Below are 19,094 nucleotides of genomic sequence, written 5' to 3' on the forward strand. Positions count from 1 at the left end.
TAAAAATAATCCAAATGCTAAATAACATGTACATCACGATCCATTATTTTAAAATCTGTGGTGTATATAAATGTGTGTATGCACAAGAAGCTTATTCTAAAATGTGAATAATTATTGCAGCCAGGTGGTAAGAATGCAGGTGATTTTTATTTTTCTCTTTTTGCTTGGATTTTCTAAAATTTCCTATGAGGAACATAAATTATTTTATAGCAAAAAGAAAACAAAAATGTTATTTTAATACATTTTTCCTTAACTCACTCCATGTTTCTCCTGACTGAAACAAGGTCACAAGGTCTATTTGTAATTCCTGGCACAACTGAATATTTATTTGAGCCAAAATCTGTTTGACATCACCCTCAAATCAAAGTGTTCAGGTACAAAAATGTCCTTCAACCCACAGTGATAAGAATGCAGTTTCATATTTAAAGCAGATAAAAAGAACATCATTTGCCCAGTACCTAGTGCAGCTGTGACATCGATTTCACAGCCAAGGAAAGGGGAATCTAAATCATCACAGATGACAACAAAGCACAAGCTGAGTTTGTCAGAGGTAGTTCATTGTCTCGGATATTCATTTCAAATCGCTTTGGGAAGGGAAACGTACTGCTGCTAAATTTCAAAACATCTGAAAATCTGTGACTTTTCCAGTCATAAAGAACAGTCCTGCAAACCTTGATAAGAAAGTTTACGTTGACTTCATTACAACAGATTTAACAGTGAGAAAACAAAGCCAAAAGCAATAGGTATTAATGCTCTAGTGCAAGTTCGGATCCAAAGCATTTTCATCACCTCGAAGTAAGTAAGAGGGTCACAAATCACCACCCCCCTGCAATTTGGGACATCTTACTTCCAAGTAAAGGCCATCCTGTACTTCAGAATTTTTAAAGTGACAAGAAGACACTTCAAAGGTAACAGCAATATACTTCCATTCAATTTCACTTGTAATTTTTGGCCTTTGTCTAATCTTAATAAGATTTCTCTGAGAACCAGAATTCAGAAAATCAAAATAGTGTTTACCACAAACTGAAAAACTGTAAAGGGCAGTGCTGAAGTAATAATCATGGTAACAATTATTGAGCTTTTCCAATGCACCAGGCACTATGTTAAGTACTGATTAAGTACTTAAGTGTTGTTAAGTACTTAATCAGTACTTAAGCACTTAATTAAATTAAGCAATTAAATCAGTATTTAGATGCTGATTAAGTCCTGTATTAAGACCATTTCTCATGTTGATACTCACAAAACCTCATGAAATAGGCAATAATATTATCTACATGTGGCAGATTGTATTTTCTAAATATGACCACAACTATATCTCCCATCCCAAATGCTTTCCACAATGTGACTTTGCCAAAGTTCCTATGAACAGGTTGGGGCCTATATATCCTCACTTTGAACCAGGGCAGACTTTAACCAACTGAGTATTGTAGAATGATGTCATATAACTTCCAAGGCTAGGTCAGAAAAGGCCTTGCAGCTTCTACCAGGCTCTTGGGACGTTTGTTCTGGGGAAAACCAGCCACAACTTAAGAACTCCTAGTATAGTTAGGCCATCATGCTGTGAGGCCATGTGTAGATATTTCTAATCAATAGTGCCAGTTGAGTATAGTTAGGCCATCATGCTGTGAGGCCATGTGTAGATATTTCTAATCAATAGTGCCAGTTGAACTCCCAGCCAACAACCAGTCTTCACTGCCAACCATGTGAGTGGACCATCTTGGACATCCAGCCCAGTCAAGCCTTCAGATGACTGCAGTCCCAGTCTCATGAGAGACCCTCCAGGTAAGATTTCCCAGCCAAGCCCTTCCTGAAGTCCTGACTCACATTTTACACCACCAAGTTCAGGGCGCTTTGCTACATGGCAACTGTAAGCAGAACACACCATTTTGCAAATGAGGAAATTGAGGCTTAAAGAGTGATTTGACTCCAGGTCTTAACTATCATTTTATCCGGCTGCCAGATGTTGGCATAATAAAGTTTGTACCATGCAGAAGATATCTCTCTCAAGTCACATGTTTATTCCAACACGTCCATCAGCAGAACACACTGTGGGAGGAAAACTGTGACTTCACTGAAGTGAAAGCAGTCTATTTCACTGCATTTTGTAATTAAGCGGTTTTCTCTGTTTCCATCTATTGATCTGTTAACTAAAATGTTGAAAACCTCTTACAAATTACTTATGCTATTACAGCAGAGTGCTCCAACCTACAGTAGGCAAGTGTCCTAATAAGAGATATCCCAGGAGATGACTCTCTGTCTCTCCCTAAAATCACTTCTGGGGGCTTCCCTGGTGGCGCAGTGGTTGAAAATCTGCCTGCCAATGCAGGGGACACGGGTTCGAGCCCTGGTCTGGGAAGATCCCACATGCCACGGAGCAACTAGTTCCGTGAGCCACAATTGCTGAGCCTGCGCGTCTGGAGCCTGTGCTCCGCAACAAAAGAGGCCGTGATAGTGAGAGGCCCGTGCACCGTGATGAAGAGTGGCCCCCACTTGCCGCAACTAGAGAAAGCCCTCGCACAGAAACGAGGACCCAACACAGCCATAAATAAATAAATAAATAAATAAAATTAAAAAAAAAAAAAAAAATCACTTCTGGCAGGCTGTGTTGACATTTCAGAGGTCAATTCTTGCAGAATTTTCTCAAAGCATGAGCTATATGGACTCATGTCAAAGATTTTATTTAACAACTCATTCATTTATGAGGGAAACCGGTAAGATATTACAACTAGCTTAAAGAAGCATTCAAAGAGCAATGACATTTATAGGGATACGAAATTCTGAAATGAATTTGCAAATACATGCACACTGGGTCTATTACAGAAAATTGTTAGTCGCATTCTACTGAACACAATCCATGTGTTTTTCTACAGACGAGAATAATTTACATTATGATTAGGTTTCTACAATTTACAAAGTGCTAAAACATCTTAAAAACACTGGAAGGCAGAGATGACCTGAGTGAGTGAGTTAGGACACTCACTAATTTTGTAATCTTTTTTTTCCCATTTCAAAGTCCTTCGTGATATTCACATTTTTATTGAGAAAGGATTAATAATCTAAATTATATTCATATTGCAAAATTTACTTAGAGCAATTTAATATATGTACTTCTACTCCTTTGTAAATTTTACATTAATACTTAATTAATTGATTTATAACACTATATGATACCAAGTAAAGCAAATACTAATCTTAGTTCACAAACTCGTGTATACCAAATTTAATTTCCTTGCTATTCTTAAAACTCGGTTTAATTTCCGTAGACACCCCATTAACCTGATGGTAGAAACTAAATCTCAAGTCAGTTCTGGGTTCTCCCACAAGCACACTTTTCTCCAGTGTTGTGTCTAAGTTCTGAGGAAGCTGGGAGGAGGCAAGGAGGCCTCCTTTGCCCACCGGTCCTCTGGATCCTCCCATCTTGACCCCGGTCATCAGTCCACAGGTAGCAGGTACATTGCTCCTCATTTTCATCAATGAGGCCCTTGCAGGCTGGGCGGCTCTCCCTGCTCTCTCTGTGCCCCTTTCAGACACTCTAGCCTTTATTACTGCACCTCTATGAGCTGTGGGAAACTCTTTGATGCTCTCAAACGTCCCACCTGCCTAGGAAATTTATGCAGCCACTTTTCCCCTAAGGTACAGCCACTGCCCTGGACCTTCCCAGAAAGCAAATTACAAGTGCTCTCTGTTCTCAGACCCACAACTCTGTGTGGGGTTCTGTCATCTCCCCCCTTAGACTCAGCCTGGGGTTGGGAAAGGGCAGAGTACAGTCCCGGGGACCCAACAGTTCGGAGCTATCCTGTTTTCCTCTTCAAGTCTCCTCTTTCCCCTGTTATGCAGAATCTCGGGAAATAAGAAGCCTTGCCCTGACTCATCAGGTTTTTTCTAGGCCCTGAGTCCTAAACTTGAAAAGGCTTTATTCTGCCTTCTGCAATAACATTTCTTTCCCAGTTTCCTTACCCAAATGGGAGGAATAAGACAGCTCGGAGGGATAAGAAATACCCATAAAAAACAATGGTTAACAATTCAAAACTGTGATACCACCACATGGGTACTGTGCCAGATGTCTGAAAGACAAAGAAAAATATGATTCAATTTCTGATGTTAGGATTTGTCCAGGGTCACACAGCTAGTAGGGAAATACAAAGGAAAAACTCAACAGTGATAATATTGTATTTAGTGCAATATCAGAATTTATATTTATAGATGAGAGGAATGTGGTTGGGCTGGGGGTGGGTAGGAGAACTACTCAGAAAAGTTTTCTCATGGAAAACTCGATCTGATTTTTGCCAAAGTTAGAAAGGCATTTCAGGTAGAAAGAACAGCATATGTAAAGGTATGGAGGCCAGAGAGAACATGTTCTTTTCAAGAAGGACAGGCAGTTTGGTTGAAGACTAAGCTATGGAAAAAGAATCATGGAAGAAGAAACTGGAGCAGTAGGTGGACCCAAGATCAAAAGGATGCTACACTAGAAAGCTTACATTTTACTCTGAAGGTTAATGGAGGCATCCAATGATTTTAGGCTGGAAAATATTATAACCTGTTTTGTGTTTTTAAAAGATCACTCTAGCAGAATGTGGGGAACTAAAGTGAGAAAGATATTAAAATGCAAGTAAGAGATAAAAGAACCCAAGCTAAAGCACTAACAGTGGGGATGGAAAAAACAGGAAATTTATTTGCAAGATATTTTTGAGGCAAAATTACAGAAGTTGGGGTAAGAGAGTAAAGGAGAGAAAGGAGTCCAGGAAAACTCCCCAAATTCTGGCTTGGGTGACCAAGGAAATGATGATACCATTCACATAAACAGGAATACCCATGAAAAGGGCAAGTTTGGGCAGAAGTGGATGGGGGGAGAGAGAAGAATGATACATTCACATTTTTTCATTCATCTAAAAGATACATGGTGAGAAATCATGCTGTCAACCCTGCCCCTCTCTACCCCAAACCACCACCTGCAACAAGTATTGTTGTTTTATTGGTCTCTGGTATATTCTTCCAGTCAGTTTTATTTTTATCTTTATTTTATATTGGAGTATAACTGATTTACAATGTTGTATTAGTTTCAGGTGTACAGCAAAGTGATTCAGTTATACATATACAAGTATCTATTCTTTTTCAAGTTCTTTTCCCATTTAGGTTCCAGTCAGTTTTAACACATTGGCTTTAAGGAACCCAGGTAGAGCTCTTCAGTAAATAGTCGGATAGATGGTTCTGGAGTTCGAGAGAGATACCTGGGCTCATGAAAAATCAACTCAATACCAAAAAATCAAATAAGCCCATTTAAATATGGGCAAAGAAACTGGGTAGACATTTTTCCAAAGAAGACATGCAAATGACCAACAGGTACATGAAAATATACTCAACATCACTATCATCAGGGAAATGCAAATCAAAACCACCGTGAGATGGCACCTCATACCTCACACCTGTTAAGATGGCTATTATTTTTTAAAAAAGAAAGAAAGAACAAGCGTTGGTAAGGGTGTCAAGAAAAGGGAACCATTGGAACTTCCCTGGTGGTCCAGTGAAATATCCCTGGTGGTCCAGTGGTTAAGACTCCATACTCCTAATGCAGGGCGCCCGGGTTTGATCCCTGGTCAGGGAACTAGATCCCACATGCTGCAACTAAGAGTCTGCTTGCCACAACTAAAAAAAATCCCGCATGCCGCAATGAAGATTCTGCACGTGGCAACGGAGATCCCATGTGCCGCAACTAAGACCCAGCGCAGCCAAATAAATAAATGAATATTTTTTGTAAAAAGGGAACACTTGTACACTGTTGTTAGGAATGGAAATTGGTACAGCCATTATGAAAAATAGTATGGAGGTTTTCTTTAAAAATTAAAATAGAACTACCACATGATCCAGCCATCCCACTTCTGAGTAAATATCCAAAGGACACAAACAAAAAAATTTTTTTAACTGTTAGGACCTCCTTGTGGTCCTCAAAGCCCTTTACTGGATGGTTCTTTCCAGAGAGGGAGACACACACTGACAGGGCTGTGGGCAGGCATTGCTTCCAGCTCCCCACACCTCGGGAGAACAAACTGTGGGCAAGACACTGACTGCCATGGTCCGTGATCACTTCTCCAGGGACGCATAGCTGAGCAGCTTCTCTATCAAGTCCAGTGGGCTAGCAGCATGCAGCAGCAGTAGTAGCCGTTAAGGCCCAGTGCATCCAGGGCGTCCCCCTATTTCAAAGAAATATCTGCAATCTGTGTTTTTTGCAGCATTACCCACAATAGCTAAGGAAACAACTTAAGTGTCTGTCACCAGATGAATGGATAAAGAAGATATGGTTTATATATATAAAATGTAAAAAAATTAATAAGCAGAAATCTCAGTTAAATAGAATTGAGAGACCAGAAGGGGGAGTTCTCATGCCCTGCAATGACAGCAAAGCCCAACAGGAAGAAGAAAGGCTCCTTTTCTTTCCTGGCAAGGACTCAGCCAATGAAAAGTCATGGACGCTTTGTTTACTATAGCCCTCCCAACTTCCTTTTCCTCTCTATAAAAGCATTTTCCTTCCCTTGTAGCGCAGGGATTTTCACATGGCTCACCATGGTTGCAACCCCGAGTTGCTGATCCCAAATAAACCCATCTTTGCTGGAAAAATATCTGACAGTCTATTTATCTCAGGTAAACAATACAATGGAGTGTTATTAAATCATAAAAAAAGAAGGAAATCTTGCCATTTGCAACAACATGGATGAAACTGGAGGGCATTATGCTCAGTGAAATAAGCCAGACAGAGAAAGACAAATACTATATGGCATCACCTATATGTGGAATCTAAACAAACAAACAAATAAAAAGTCCAACTCATAGAAACAGAGAGAATGGTGGTTTCCAGGGCCTGGGAGGGTGGAAGAAATGGGTAGGTATTGGTCAAGGGTACAAACTCCTAACTATAAGATGAATAAGTTCTGGGAACCTAATGTACAGCACGGTGTTCATAGCTAGTAACATGGTATTTTATACTTGAAGTTTGCTAAGAGAGTCAATCTTAAGCATTCTCACCAAACATGCATACACAAAAATGGTAACTATGTGAGGTGATGTGTTAGTTAACTTCATTGTAGTGATCATTTCACGATGTACACAATCATCACACTGTACATTTTAAATATATACTATTTTATTTGTCAATTATACCTCAATAAAGCTGGGGAAAAAATAATCCTAACCTTTTCATTTCCTTCCCTTATTTCCCTTTCCCCTAGGACCCCATCTTCTATCATCTCCTAGCCCCAGTGAGGTAGGGACCAGGGTAGGATTAGCCAAGGTTCTATATTACTTGTGATGGTTCCTTACATCCCTGTAATAATAGGACTGCCTAATATTAGACAGGAGCCCCAATTTCAGAGGAATAACTAGATTTATTACTTTAAATAAAATTAACTGTTATTCTTGATCTGAACAAACAAGTGAAACTTTTGTTTGCAAAGCTGTAGTAAGTAACAGCCAAGAGAGTTGGGAAGAAGCTGAGTGAAGCTCGTTATACTAATTCTCCAGGGATCACAAGCACCATAAAACTTAGGAGAAGAGTAGATCCCTGAAGAAAACCAAGCTGCAATCCAAATCCCTCAGCCCTTATGTCACCTCCACAAAGAGATGTGTTTATTCCAGGAGTAGCTCATTCACTGTCTTACAGTGCCCCATTGTCCGCAGAACAAATATCATCTCACAGAAACTTGCCCAACGTGAGAATGTAATAAAAGCCTTTATCAATTGACATCACCCCCATTAGTTTAAAAGGAGGATGAAGGAAGATTCCACTAAATGATAACTGAACTCTTCCAAGGCTTCTCCTAGGATGAGCTTGCTGAATGTGGAAAATTTCAAAACATTCTGGACTCATCAGATCCTGTGAGCTGAATGATGACAAAGTCCAAGGAAACTATTCTCCCATCTGGGAAATGCCAGCTGACCATTCAGGATACTTTGGAAAGGAATAGTTATTCTTAAAGAATAAGATCTGCATTTAGAGCCCATAGACAATATTGCAAGCTCAAGAAATAACCATGTGAACCAGGTATCTTCTGGAATCCTGTGAGTAGTGTATTTGGAATGGCCTGATTGGGACTTCCCCAGAGGGCTGCTAGACACCTAACCCTGGGCCTGAGGGGTAATCTCCACCATGGCACTGCAGAGGATGGCAGAGCAGCAATGGCTTCCCCAAACCGTCCTCTTCCTGGCACTTGTCTTCGATAATTTTATAAGATGTGGCACATTGAGCACACACACTGGGTCTCATTTGTAACTTCAGCCCCACCGTCCAGGTCAATGCTAGGCAAGTCAACGTTTATCCAGGCAGAACCATTAAGTTACTCACATTGAGGAGATTTGCCTGTCCCACCTTGTGCTCTGTGTAACTGTCCCCTTGGAAAACCCAAAGCTCTGGAGAGCATCAAGTCTGGGTGAAACTCTTAACGCTTTTCCTTAGAAGGAGAAGATCTCACCCACCTTCTAAGTGTGCTAGAACTATCCAGAAGGCAAGACGAACCTCCAGGGCATCCACAGAGACTTTCCCACTGGCCACTGCATGACTGACCCTTAAAACAATGAATGGGGCTTCCCTGGTGGCACAGAGGTTAAGAATCTGCCTGCCAATGCAGGGGACACAGGTTCGAGCACTGGTCCGGGAAGATCCCACATGCCGCGGAGCAACTAAGCCCGCACGCCACAGCTACTGAGCCCGCGCTCTGGAGCCCGCGAGACACAACTACCGAAGCTCGTGCACCACAACTGCTGAAGCCCACACGCCTACAGCCCGTGCTCCGCAACAAGAGAAGCCACTGCAACGAGAAGCCCGCGCACCACAACGAAAAGTAGCCCCCGCTCGCCGCAGCTAGAGAAAGCCTGCGTGCAGCAACGAAGACCCAACGCAGCCAAAAATAAATAAATTAAATAAATAAACTTTTTAAAAAAACAAAAAAACAATGAATGGTGTGAGTGGATGGTGCAGCCATGCCCAGGCTCTCAGGCTACCAGGCAAGTCTCCCCTTTCACTCACCAAGCCTGAAGGATAAAGGGAGAAATACCTGAATTCATGAAGTGGACCCCTTCCCTTTGTATCTGGAAGCCCCTCCCCCTGGCTGTTGACCTCTCATTTGATACAGGAAAAAAACAGAAGTTTATCAGCAGCCCTGTCTATGAGCTATACCCTTAGACTAATCACAATGTCTTTTCATGGTTTATCTGTGCTAAGCTCATGATTCAGTATGAACCCAGAGCTTTCTCCTCGCCTTCCACTCCCATCGAACTCTTCCTCATCTTAGTCTCTATTCCCACTTCTCTTCCAATGTGTCCCACCAGGACTTCGCGTAAATGATACTCATTCTATTAGCTCCTGATTTTGTGTCTGGGTATCACATTCATGTTGTGTCCTGCTTCTGTCCTGGAAAGAGCTGGGTAAGTTTCTTGGCTGCCTGGGCTCACCTTTGAACCAAATGATTGGGCTACAGAGAACTCTTTTTCAAATCGCTGAGTATCTAAGCAATGTTGAGCCTTGAAATAACCCCTGGAGAATAGCCCTTAGTTACATCCTCAGAGGCTGATCAACTATTTTGTGTTCTTTAGTAACTGTCAACAAGTGTTATATACAATAGTAGTTTGTGGAATAACTCTGAATAGTGCAGCCTGTGCTGAAGAGAAGGTAAAACCATAAAAGAGAGAAAGTTTATACAGTTTACCATTTCATCTTCTCTACTAATATCCCCTAGCATCTCCTTCATCCCAGGTACCTACTGGGTCCCAATCTTATTCTCCAGTGACTGGTAAATGATTCTTGCTACAGTTCTGCCTGATCATTAAGGGAATAGTTGATAATGCTTAAGGAAGGAAACTTCCAGGGATGCGGACATTTAAAAAGAGATCTTTTTTAGGGTTTGGGGTTTTTTGTTGTTGTTCTTGTTGGGTTTGTTTGTTTGTTTGTTTGGGTTGTTTTTTAAAAATAAATTTATTTATTTATTTTTGTCTGTTTTGGGTCTTCGTTGCTGCACATGGGCTTTCTCTAGTTGCGGCGAGAGGGGGATACCTTTCGTTGCGGTGCATGGGCTTCTCATTGCGGTGGCTTCTCTTATTGCAGAGCACCGGCTCTAGGCGTGCAGGCTTCAATAGTTGTGGCTCGTGAGCTCTAGAGCGCAGGCTCAGTAGTTGTGGTGCACGGGCTTAGTTGCTCCGCGGCATGTGGGATCTCCCCCGACCAGGGCTTGAACCTGTGTCCCCTGCATTGGTAGGTGGATCCTTAACCACTGTGCCACCAGGGAAGTCCTGTTTGGGTTTTTTTGGGGGGGGCGCGGGGGGGTTTGTTTTGGTTTTGTTTTGCTGCTGGAAGCACTCTAGCAGACCCAAACAGACCTCTGTCCCTTTACTAGCTCAAACTCCAGACTGTCTCAAAGATGGAGAGTTTCCCCTTAGAGAATCTTTGTGGGGAGACATCTCCACATTCTAATGAGGAAAAGCAAACCCTCTTCAGATGGGTCATTTTAACGGACTACTTGACATATTACTCTGCAAGGCTACTGTCCTCTAGGAAGTACTACATAAGCAACATGTCCTCAACTTATTCTGTGTCAGACAACACCAAATCCATCTCACAGACATTTGAGGTGTTATTCACTCATTCAGTAAATGTTTACTAAAGCTGATTATTTCAAGAAACTTGTTCTAAGAGCTATATAAAATGCAAAGATTAATAAAGACATCTTTGAGCAACAATGAAAAACAACCATAAAATACAATAAAAGTTGAGTGATATATAATAAAACCATGAGAGATACAGAGACTCAGGCATTCAAAAGAGAAGGCTTCATGGAAATGACAGCACTTATTGAGGAGAGACTTAAAGGATAAATAGGATTTGAAAAGGCTGATGATTCCAAGTTGAAAGAATGCCATGTGCTAAAACATAGGTGCATAAAATAGATAAAGAATTTAAAAATCACAAAGGGTTTATTGTATCTTGAGCCCACGGGAGGATGTAATCAAAGGAGACCGTGGATATATCATATGAGGACGGATCATTAAGAATCTTAAATACCAAACTCCCACTAAGGAATTTTTATTTGTGCATACATTACTTGTATTTTTCTCTTTTTGATTGGTAAGAGTTGTGCTTTTCTCTCATAGATTTCCTCTTGTCTTTTTATTAATCCAAATACTAGTGAAAGGCATCAAATTTTCAGGTAATATTGAATTAGCAATAGAGTGTCTATGCATTCTCAATCAGTTTACCTGAGGATATGGATCTCAGTGTAGTGAATGGCTAAGTTAAGCAAAAAGGTTACCAGTCTCAAATACGAACTACTTATGGAGGAAGACCCATTATTAGAATAAAGATAAAAATGAAAGGTAGTGAAAGCAGGGTATAATGTTAGAGGCAAAGTAATTGTTGAGGAATCAGAAATAAAATTTTGGTTAACAAAAGTAAGCAAGAATAATTTTTGGTTTGGGGCCTTACTTAGGCCCCCCTGCAACACCACTCTCGCCTCTAACACACAGACATACCAGGGACCATACATGAGACAGATAGCCCCAAGGGAGCTCTGTAAAACAAAAATAAAGGAATCCTTCAACTCAAAATGCAACACTCACCACTTTTTCCTATCAATTCCAAACGTCCTCAGATCCCCAGAACATCACGACTCCTGGCGCAGCACACCTCTGATGGGCCATCCCCCGCAGAGGTCAGAGGAGCCATGGGGAACCACACCACTGTCCCCGAGTTTGTCCTGCTGGGGCTCTCAGGTGCCTGTGAGCTGCAGATGCTCATCTTCCTGGGGCTCCTCCTGACCTACCTCCTCACGCTACTGGGGAACCTCCTCCTGGTCCTCACCCTCATGGACAGGCGTCTCCACACCCCCATGTACTACTTCCTCCGCAACTCTGCCATCCTGGAGATCTGGTTCACCTCGGTCATCTTCCCCAAGATGCTGTCCAACATCCTGACAAGATACAGGACCATCTCCCTGGCAGGTTGCTTTCTTCCGTTTTTCCTCTATTTCTTCCTGGGAACCACAGAATTCTACCTACTGGCAGTGATGTCCTTTGACAGGTATGTGGCCATATGTGAACCCTTGCGTTATGTCACCATCATGAGCAAAAGGGTCTGTGTCCAGCTAGTTCTTTGTTCATGGATGACAGGATTCCTTATCATCATCGTTCCAAGTTTCATCATATTTCAGCAGCCATTCTGTGGCCCCAATATCATTAATCATTTCTTCTGTGACAACTTTCCACTCCTGGAACTCATATGTGCGGACACAAGTCTGATTGAGCTTCCGGGTTTTATTTTGGCCAACTTCAGCTTACTGGGCACTCTGTCCGTGAAGGCCACCTGCTATGGCCACATCCTCCACACCATCCTGCACAACCCCTCAGCCAAGGAGAGGCAGAAAGCCTTCTCAACCTGCTCCTCCCACATCACTGTTGTCTCTCTCTTCTATGGCAGCTGCATCTTCATGTATGTCCAGTCAGGCAAGGGTAGCCAGGGCGAGGACAGGAACAAGGTGGTGGCCTTGCTCAATACCATGGTGACTCCGATGCTCAACCCCTTCATCTACACCCTGAGGAACAAACAGGTGAAGCAGGTGTTTAGGGAGCAGGTGAACAAGCTCTTCTTACAAAGATGTACTGGACCTGAGAGGAGGGGAGGAAGTTACCTCCTTGCCTGAACCTCTGCAAATGCAGCTTCTGTCCTGATCTCCATGAACTATCCCCTCCTAGACAGTTTTCAGCATGTCCTCTAATCTACAGTGGTTTCTCACATGCATCATTATTGGCTCACGCAGTCTTCTCAGAGTACAGAAAGCTCAGCGTACCACAGCTACGTCTGGTATGTCTTAATGTTTCTGACCCTAGCCTATATCTGAGTTTCTTAATCTTGCCTCATTTTTAAGTTATAATTATAAACTTAGCATACCTTCTTCACTAAAATATTTCAAAATTGATAAAAAATATTCTCAGTAAGAATATATTCATGATAGGCTTCAGAAATATTATATATACAGAAAAATTAATGAGGTAGAATTGCCAAGAAATGTTGAACAAAAAAAGGATCAGGTATTAAAACACTAGCTTAAGAACAAACAAATACAACAGTGGAATTGGATACTCTAGAAAGATAATGCAGAGTAGACATAAAGATCTAGTAGATGATTAAAGTAGACTTTCTAATCAGTAAAGAAGGTCAAGTCAATAAATGATGCCAAGACTACTGGCTAACCACATTAGAAGACTTCCTTTAAAAAAGATTGGGGTCTAGTACGTAGTTGGTTATTTGGGTGGGGGAAAGGTTAGAGCAGAATATCGATTTAAATGTGATACATGCCTTAAATATTTATTTGAAATTAAAACCTAGAAACACATATGTACTCACTAGTCTATAAATATCCTTTTCTTTGAGAATGAATACAATGACTGTTGTAGTCTTTCTTGTTTAAACCACATTCATAATATGAAATTTCAAGATTGGTTTCAGCAGCACAAAAATTGTAAAGATGCTTAAGAAACTATCTGTGAGCAGAATTCCAGAATTTTCGCTTTTTGTTTGTCTTTTTCCAGTCTTCACATTCCTTGCCCACACCTCAGTCAACAATTTTTTTTTTCAATAGTCAATTTTTTTTCAATAGATTCCAATATGGAATCTATTGAAAGGAACTGACTTCATTTTCATAGAACTAGCTTTGTTTTTATACTCGTATTTCATTGGCTTATCTTTATTTAGTTAAAATGTCATTACAGGAACAAGTCCAACTATTACATCAAGGTTTAGAAACAAACAACTGATTCTTGGTACAAGCCAACTGGTAGGAACAATAATATGCATGGGTACAGCAGAAGCCTACTAGCTGCAAAGGTAGTAGCTGCAAGGCATGCTGTGGACATCAACGATTTTTAGAAGCAGTATAGCACAAAGACTGAGAACAGCTACTAGAAACCTAGGTTCAGATCTCAGCTACCTATTAGCCATTTGATCTTGAGTAAGCAATATTTCTTTGTATCTCAGATATACATGGAGATAATAATAGTATCTATCGCATAGAAACCTTATAAATATCAGTGTATTAGTATATGTTAGAATGCTTAGCACAGGGCTTGGTACAAAGTTAAGAACCATGTTAAGTGTCAGGTACTATGTTTTACTGAAGGAATAAGCTGAATAAATGAAGGTAAATGAAGAGATTACCTAGGACCTTGAAGAAAAAGTTGTTAGATCCTCACCTCATCTCTTAAACTGAAATAAATTCAGGATGAATTAAGTAGATAGATATAAACCATGAAAAAGAAAATTTAGGTAAAAATTATTTTATTAAAGACATGTAGGGAGCTTTTTGATGGAAGAAATATAAAAATAAGTTTACAAATTTGGCTATGTAAAAGTTTTAGACTTCTTTATATTAGAAAAAAAACCATAAGTGCTGTAATGGCCATATGTACTTTCTATCTGCCTGCATCCATTTCCCATTCTTTTTTTTTTTTTTTTTTTAACATCTTTATTGAAGTTTAATTGCCTTACAATAGTGTGTTAGCTTCTGCTTTATAACAAAGTGAATCAGTTATACATATACAATATGTTCCCATTTCTCTCCCCTCTTGCATCTCCCTCCCTCCCACCCTCCCCATCCCACCCCTCTAGGTGCCATTCTTAAAGTAGTAGGTCCCTGATCTTTCTCAGTAAGGCCCTTCCCCCTCTCAGTTCATGTAGCTGGGGTGGTGGTGACTTCATCCCTAACCAGTCAGAGCATGACCATGGTTATTGGCTCAGGAATGGCCATATCACTAAAATCAGGCCAGTGAAACCAAACAAGTCTCAATTCTGAGATACTTGTGGGGACTGGTGGAAGAGTCTCTCTGCTGGACTTGAGGTTGGGAGAAAGTAGGGGAAAAAGGAGAGAAGACACAAATTACCAATAAGGGGAATAAGAAAGTGGACACTACTATGAATTCTATAGGCATTAAAAAGTAATACTGGAACATTATGAACAACTTATGTTAATGTTTTTGACAACTTAGATGAAATGGATAAATTTCTTGAAAGACACAAGCTACCAAAGCTTACCCAAAATAAAATAGATAACTCTAGCAGTCCTATATCTTTTAAAGAAATTGCATTTGTAGTTAAAAACTTCCCCAAAAAGAAAAGTGCAGGCCCAGATGTCCTCATGGTTAACTCTACTAATTACTTTAAAAAGAGATAATACCAATGCTATAAAACTCTTTCAGAAAACAGAAGAGGAAGAAACACTTCCCAAATTAACCTATGAAGCCAGCATTATCCTGACCAAAATCAGACAAACATATTAACAAGAAAGAAGTTACAAATATCCCTCAGAACATAGATTTTAAAATTCTTAAAAAAACTTTAGCAAACTATTTCCAACAATATAGCAAAAAGGTAATACATCCTTGACCAAGTGGAGGTTATCCCACAATTACAAGATTGGTTCAACAACCAAAAGTCAATCATATGTAATTCACTACATTAACAGATAAAGGAGAAAAACCATATGATCATCTCAATAGATGCAGAAAAAGCATTTAACAAAAGTCAACCCCCATTCATGATTAAAAAAAGAAAACTGGATAGCAAACTAAGATAGAAGACATATCTTAGCAAACTAAGATAGAAGAGAATTTCCTCTAGCTGATAAAGGATACTTGTGAAAAACCTACAGTAAAGTACTAAATGGTGAAAGACTGAATACTTTCCCCTAAGATTAAGAACAAGAACTTTACAACTTCTACTCAACATTGTACTATAGGATCCCAGCCAATGCAATAGGTAAGAGGAAGAAATAAAAGGCATGCAGACTTATCATGAAAGGATGCTAAATTTTGTCAACTGCTTTTTCCTGCATCTATTGAGATGGTCATGTGATTTTTTAAATTATTTATTTATTTATTTATTTATTTATTTGGCTGCGCTGGGTCTTAGTTGCGGCACGTGGGATCTTCATTGCAGTGTGCAGGATTTTCGTTGCGGCATGCAGGATCTTTAGTTGCGGCACATAGGATCTAGTTCCCTGACCAGGGATCGAACCCCGGCCCCCTGCATTGGGAGCACAGAGTCTTAACTGTTGGACCACCAGGGAAGTCCCGATCATTTGATTTTTATCCTTCATTTTGATAATGTGGTGTATCACATTTCTTGATTTGTGGATATTGAACCATCTTGCATCCATGGAATAAATTCACTTGATCATGGTGTATGATCCTTTTAATGTACTGTTAAATGCAGTTTGCTAAACTTTTTTTTTTTTTTTTTTTAAAGATTTATTTTTTTATTGATTAATTGATTGATTGATTGATTGCTATGTTGGGTCTTCGTTTCTGTGCTAGGGCCTTCTCTAGTTGTGGCAAGCGGGGGCCACTCCTCATCACGGTGCGCGGGCCTCTCACCATCGCGGCCCCTCCTGTTGCGGAGCACAGCTCCAGACGCGCAGGCTCAGTAATTGTGGCTCACGGGCCCAGCCGCTCTGCGGCATGTGGGATCTTCCCAGACCAGGGCTCGAACCCGCGTCCCCTGCATTAGCAGGCAGACTCCCAACCACTGCGCCACCAGGGAAGCCCTAAACTTTTTTTTTTTTTAAGTTAGGTAGATTCTTTTTTTTTTTAATAAATTTATTTATTTATTTATTTATTTATTTATTTATTTATTTGGCTGTGTTGGGTCTTTGTTTCTGTGCGAGGGCTTTCTCCAGTTGCGGCGAACGAGGGCCACTCTTCATCGCGGTGCACGGGCCTCTCACTGTCGCGGCCTCTCCTGTTGTGGAGCACAGGGTCCAGACGCGCAGGCTCAGTAGTTGTGGCTCACGGGCTTAGTTGCTCCGTGGCATGTGGGATCTTCCCAGACCAGGGCTCGAACCCGTGTCCCCTGCATTGGCAGGCAGATTCTCAACCACTGCGCCACCAGGGAAGCCCCTGCTAAACTTTTTTGAAGATTTTTGCATGTGTGTTCATCAGGGATATTAGGTATAACTTTTTTCTTGTAGTGTCCTTGTCTGGCTTTGGTATCAGGGCCATACTAGCCTTACAAAATGAGTTTGGCAGTATTTTCCCCTCTTTACTTTTTTGCAAGAGTTTAAGAAGGACTGGTATTAATTCTTCTTTATGTTTGGTAGAATTTACCAGTGAAGCCATCTAGTCCTGGATTTTCTTTCTTTTTTCCTTTTTTTTCTGGGGGGGGGGGGGTTGATTACTGATTCAATCTCCTTACTAGTAATTGGTCTGTTCAGCTGATATAAAGGGAACCTACCTCTGCATAATAAGGGCCATATATGACAAGCCCACAGCTAACATTTTACTCAACGGTGAAAGCTTCTCCTCTAAGATTAGGAACAAGGCAAGGATGCCCACTCTTTCCACTTTTATAGTACTCTTTCAACATAGTACTGAAAATCCTAGCCAGAGAAATTAGGCAAGAAAAAGAAATAAAAAGACTCCAAATTGCAAAGGAAGAAGTAAGGTTGTCTTTATTTGCTGATGACATATTATATATAGAAAACCCTAAAGACTCCTCTAAAAAACTGTTAGAACTAATAAACGAATTCAGTAAAGTTGCACAATGCAAAATCACCACACAAAAATAGGTTGCATTTCTATACACTAATAACAAACTATCAGAAAGAGAAATTGAGACAACAATCCTATTTACAATAGTATCAAAAATAATAAAATACTTAGGAATATATTTTACCAGGGAGGTAAAAGATCTGTACATTGAAAACTATAAGACATTAATGAAAGAAATTGAAGGGGACACAAATACATGGAAAGATATCCTGTGTTCATGGATTAGAAGAATTAATATTGTTAAAATGTCCATACTACCCAAAGCAATCTACAAATTTAATGCAATCCTTATCAAAACAATCCTAAAATTTGTATGGACCCACAAAAGACCCTGAATAGCCACAGCAATCTTGAGAAAGAACAACAAAGCTGGAGACATCACATTTCCTGATTTCAAACTATATTACAAAGCTATAGTAATCAAAACAATATGGTATTGGTATAAAAACTCAGTGTAACAGAACAGAGAGCCCAGAAATAAACTTATGCATATATGGTCAATTAATTTTTAACAAAGAAGCCAAGAATATACAACGGGTAAAGGATAGTGTCTTCAACAGGTGTTGAGAAAACTGGATATCCACATGCCAAAGACTGAAAGTGGACCCCTATCTTATACTACTCACAAAAAATCAACTCAAAATGGATTGAACATAGACCTGAGTCCTTAAAACTCCTAGAAGAGAACATAAGGAGTAAGATCCTTGACACTGGTCTTGGCCATGATTTTTGGATATGACACCAAAAGCAAAGGCAACAAAAGCAAAATAAACAAGTGAGACTACATCAAACTAAAAAGTGTCTGCATAGCAAATGAAACCATCAACAAAGTGAAAAGTCAACCTATGGAATGGGAGAAAGTATTTGCAAGCCATATATCTGATAAGGGGTTAATATCCAAAATATACAAAGAACACATAAACTCAATAGCAAAAAAAATAAACATCCCAATTTAAAAATGGGCAAAGAGCCCGAATAGACATTTTTCCAAAGAAGACATACAAATGGCCAACAGGCAAATGAAAAGGTGATTCACATCATTAAACCTCAGGGAAATGCAAATCAAAACCACAATGAGATATCACTTTACACCTGTTAAGATGCCTATTACTAAAAAGAAAAGAGATCACGAATGTGGGCAAAGTTGTGCAGAAGAGAAAACCCTCATGCACTGTTGGTGGGAATGTAACTGGTACTATCACCATAGAAAACAGTATGGCGATTCCTTAAGAAATTAAAAATAGAAGTATCGTAAGATCCAGCAATCCCACTTCTGGATATACAACCAAAGGAAACAGAATCATTTTTTCGAAGAGTTATCTGTATTCCCATGTTCATTGCAGCATTACTCACAATAGCCAAGGTATGGAAATAACCTAAGAGTCCATTGACAGATAAATGAATAAAGAAAATGTGGTATATATAAATAATGGGATATCATTCATCCTGTAAAAAAAGAAGGAAATCCTGACATTTGTGACAGCATGGATGAACCTGGAGGGCATTATGCTAAGTAAAAT

At 40.1% G+C, this 19,094-nt stretch overlaps 1 protein-coding gene across 1 annotated transcript; it reads left to right on the forward strand.

The window, feature by feature from the left end:
- Positions 1–11,660: 11,660 nt before the first annotated feature.
- LOC103019309 (olfactory receptor 49-like) lies at positions 11,661–12,674 on the forward strand. Its single transcript, XM_007180835.2, has one exon. The coding sequence runs from the start codon at positions 11,700–11,702 to the stop codon at positions 12,672–12,674; it is 975 nt and encodes a 324-aa protein (XP_007180897.2). The 5' UTR covers positions 11,661–11,699.
- The last annotated feature ends 6,420 nt before the right edge of the window (positions 12,675–19,094 follow it).

This window comes from Balaenoptera acutorostrata, chromosome 3 (assembly GCF_949987535.1).
Source record: "Balaenoptera acutorostrata chromosome 3, mBalAcu1.1, whole genome shotgun sequence".
Taxonomy (NCBI): domain Eukaryota; kingdom Metazoa; phylum Chordata; class Mammalia; order Artiodactyla; family Balaenopteridae; genus Balaenoptera; species Balaenoptera acutorostrata.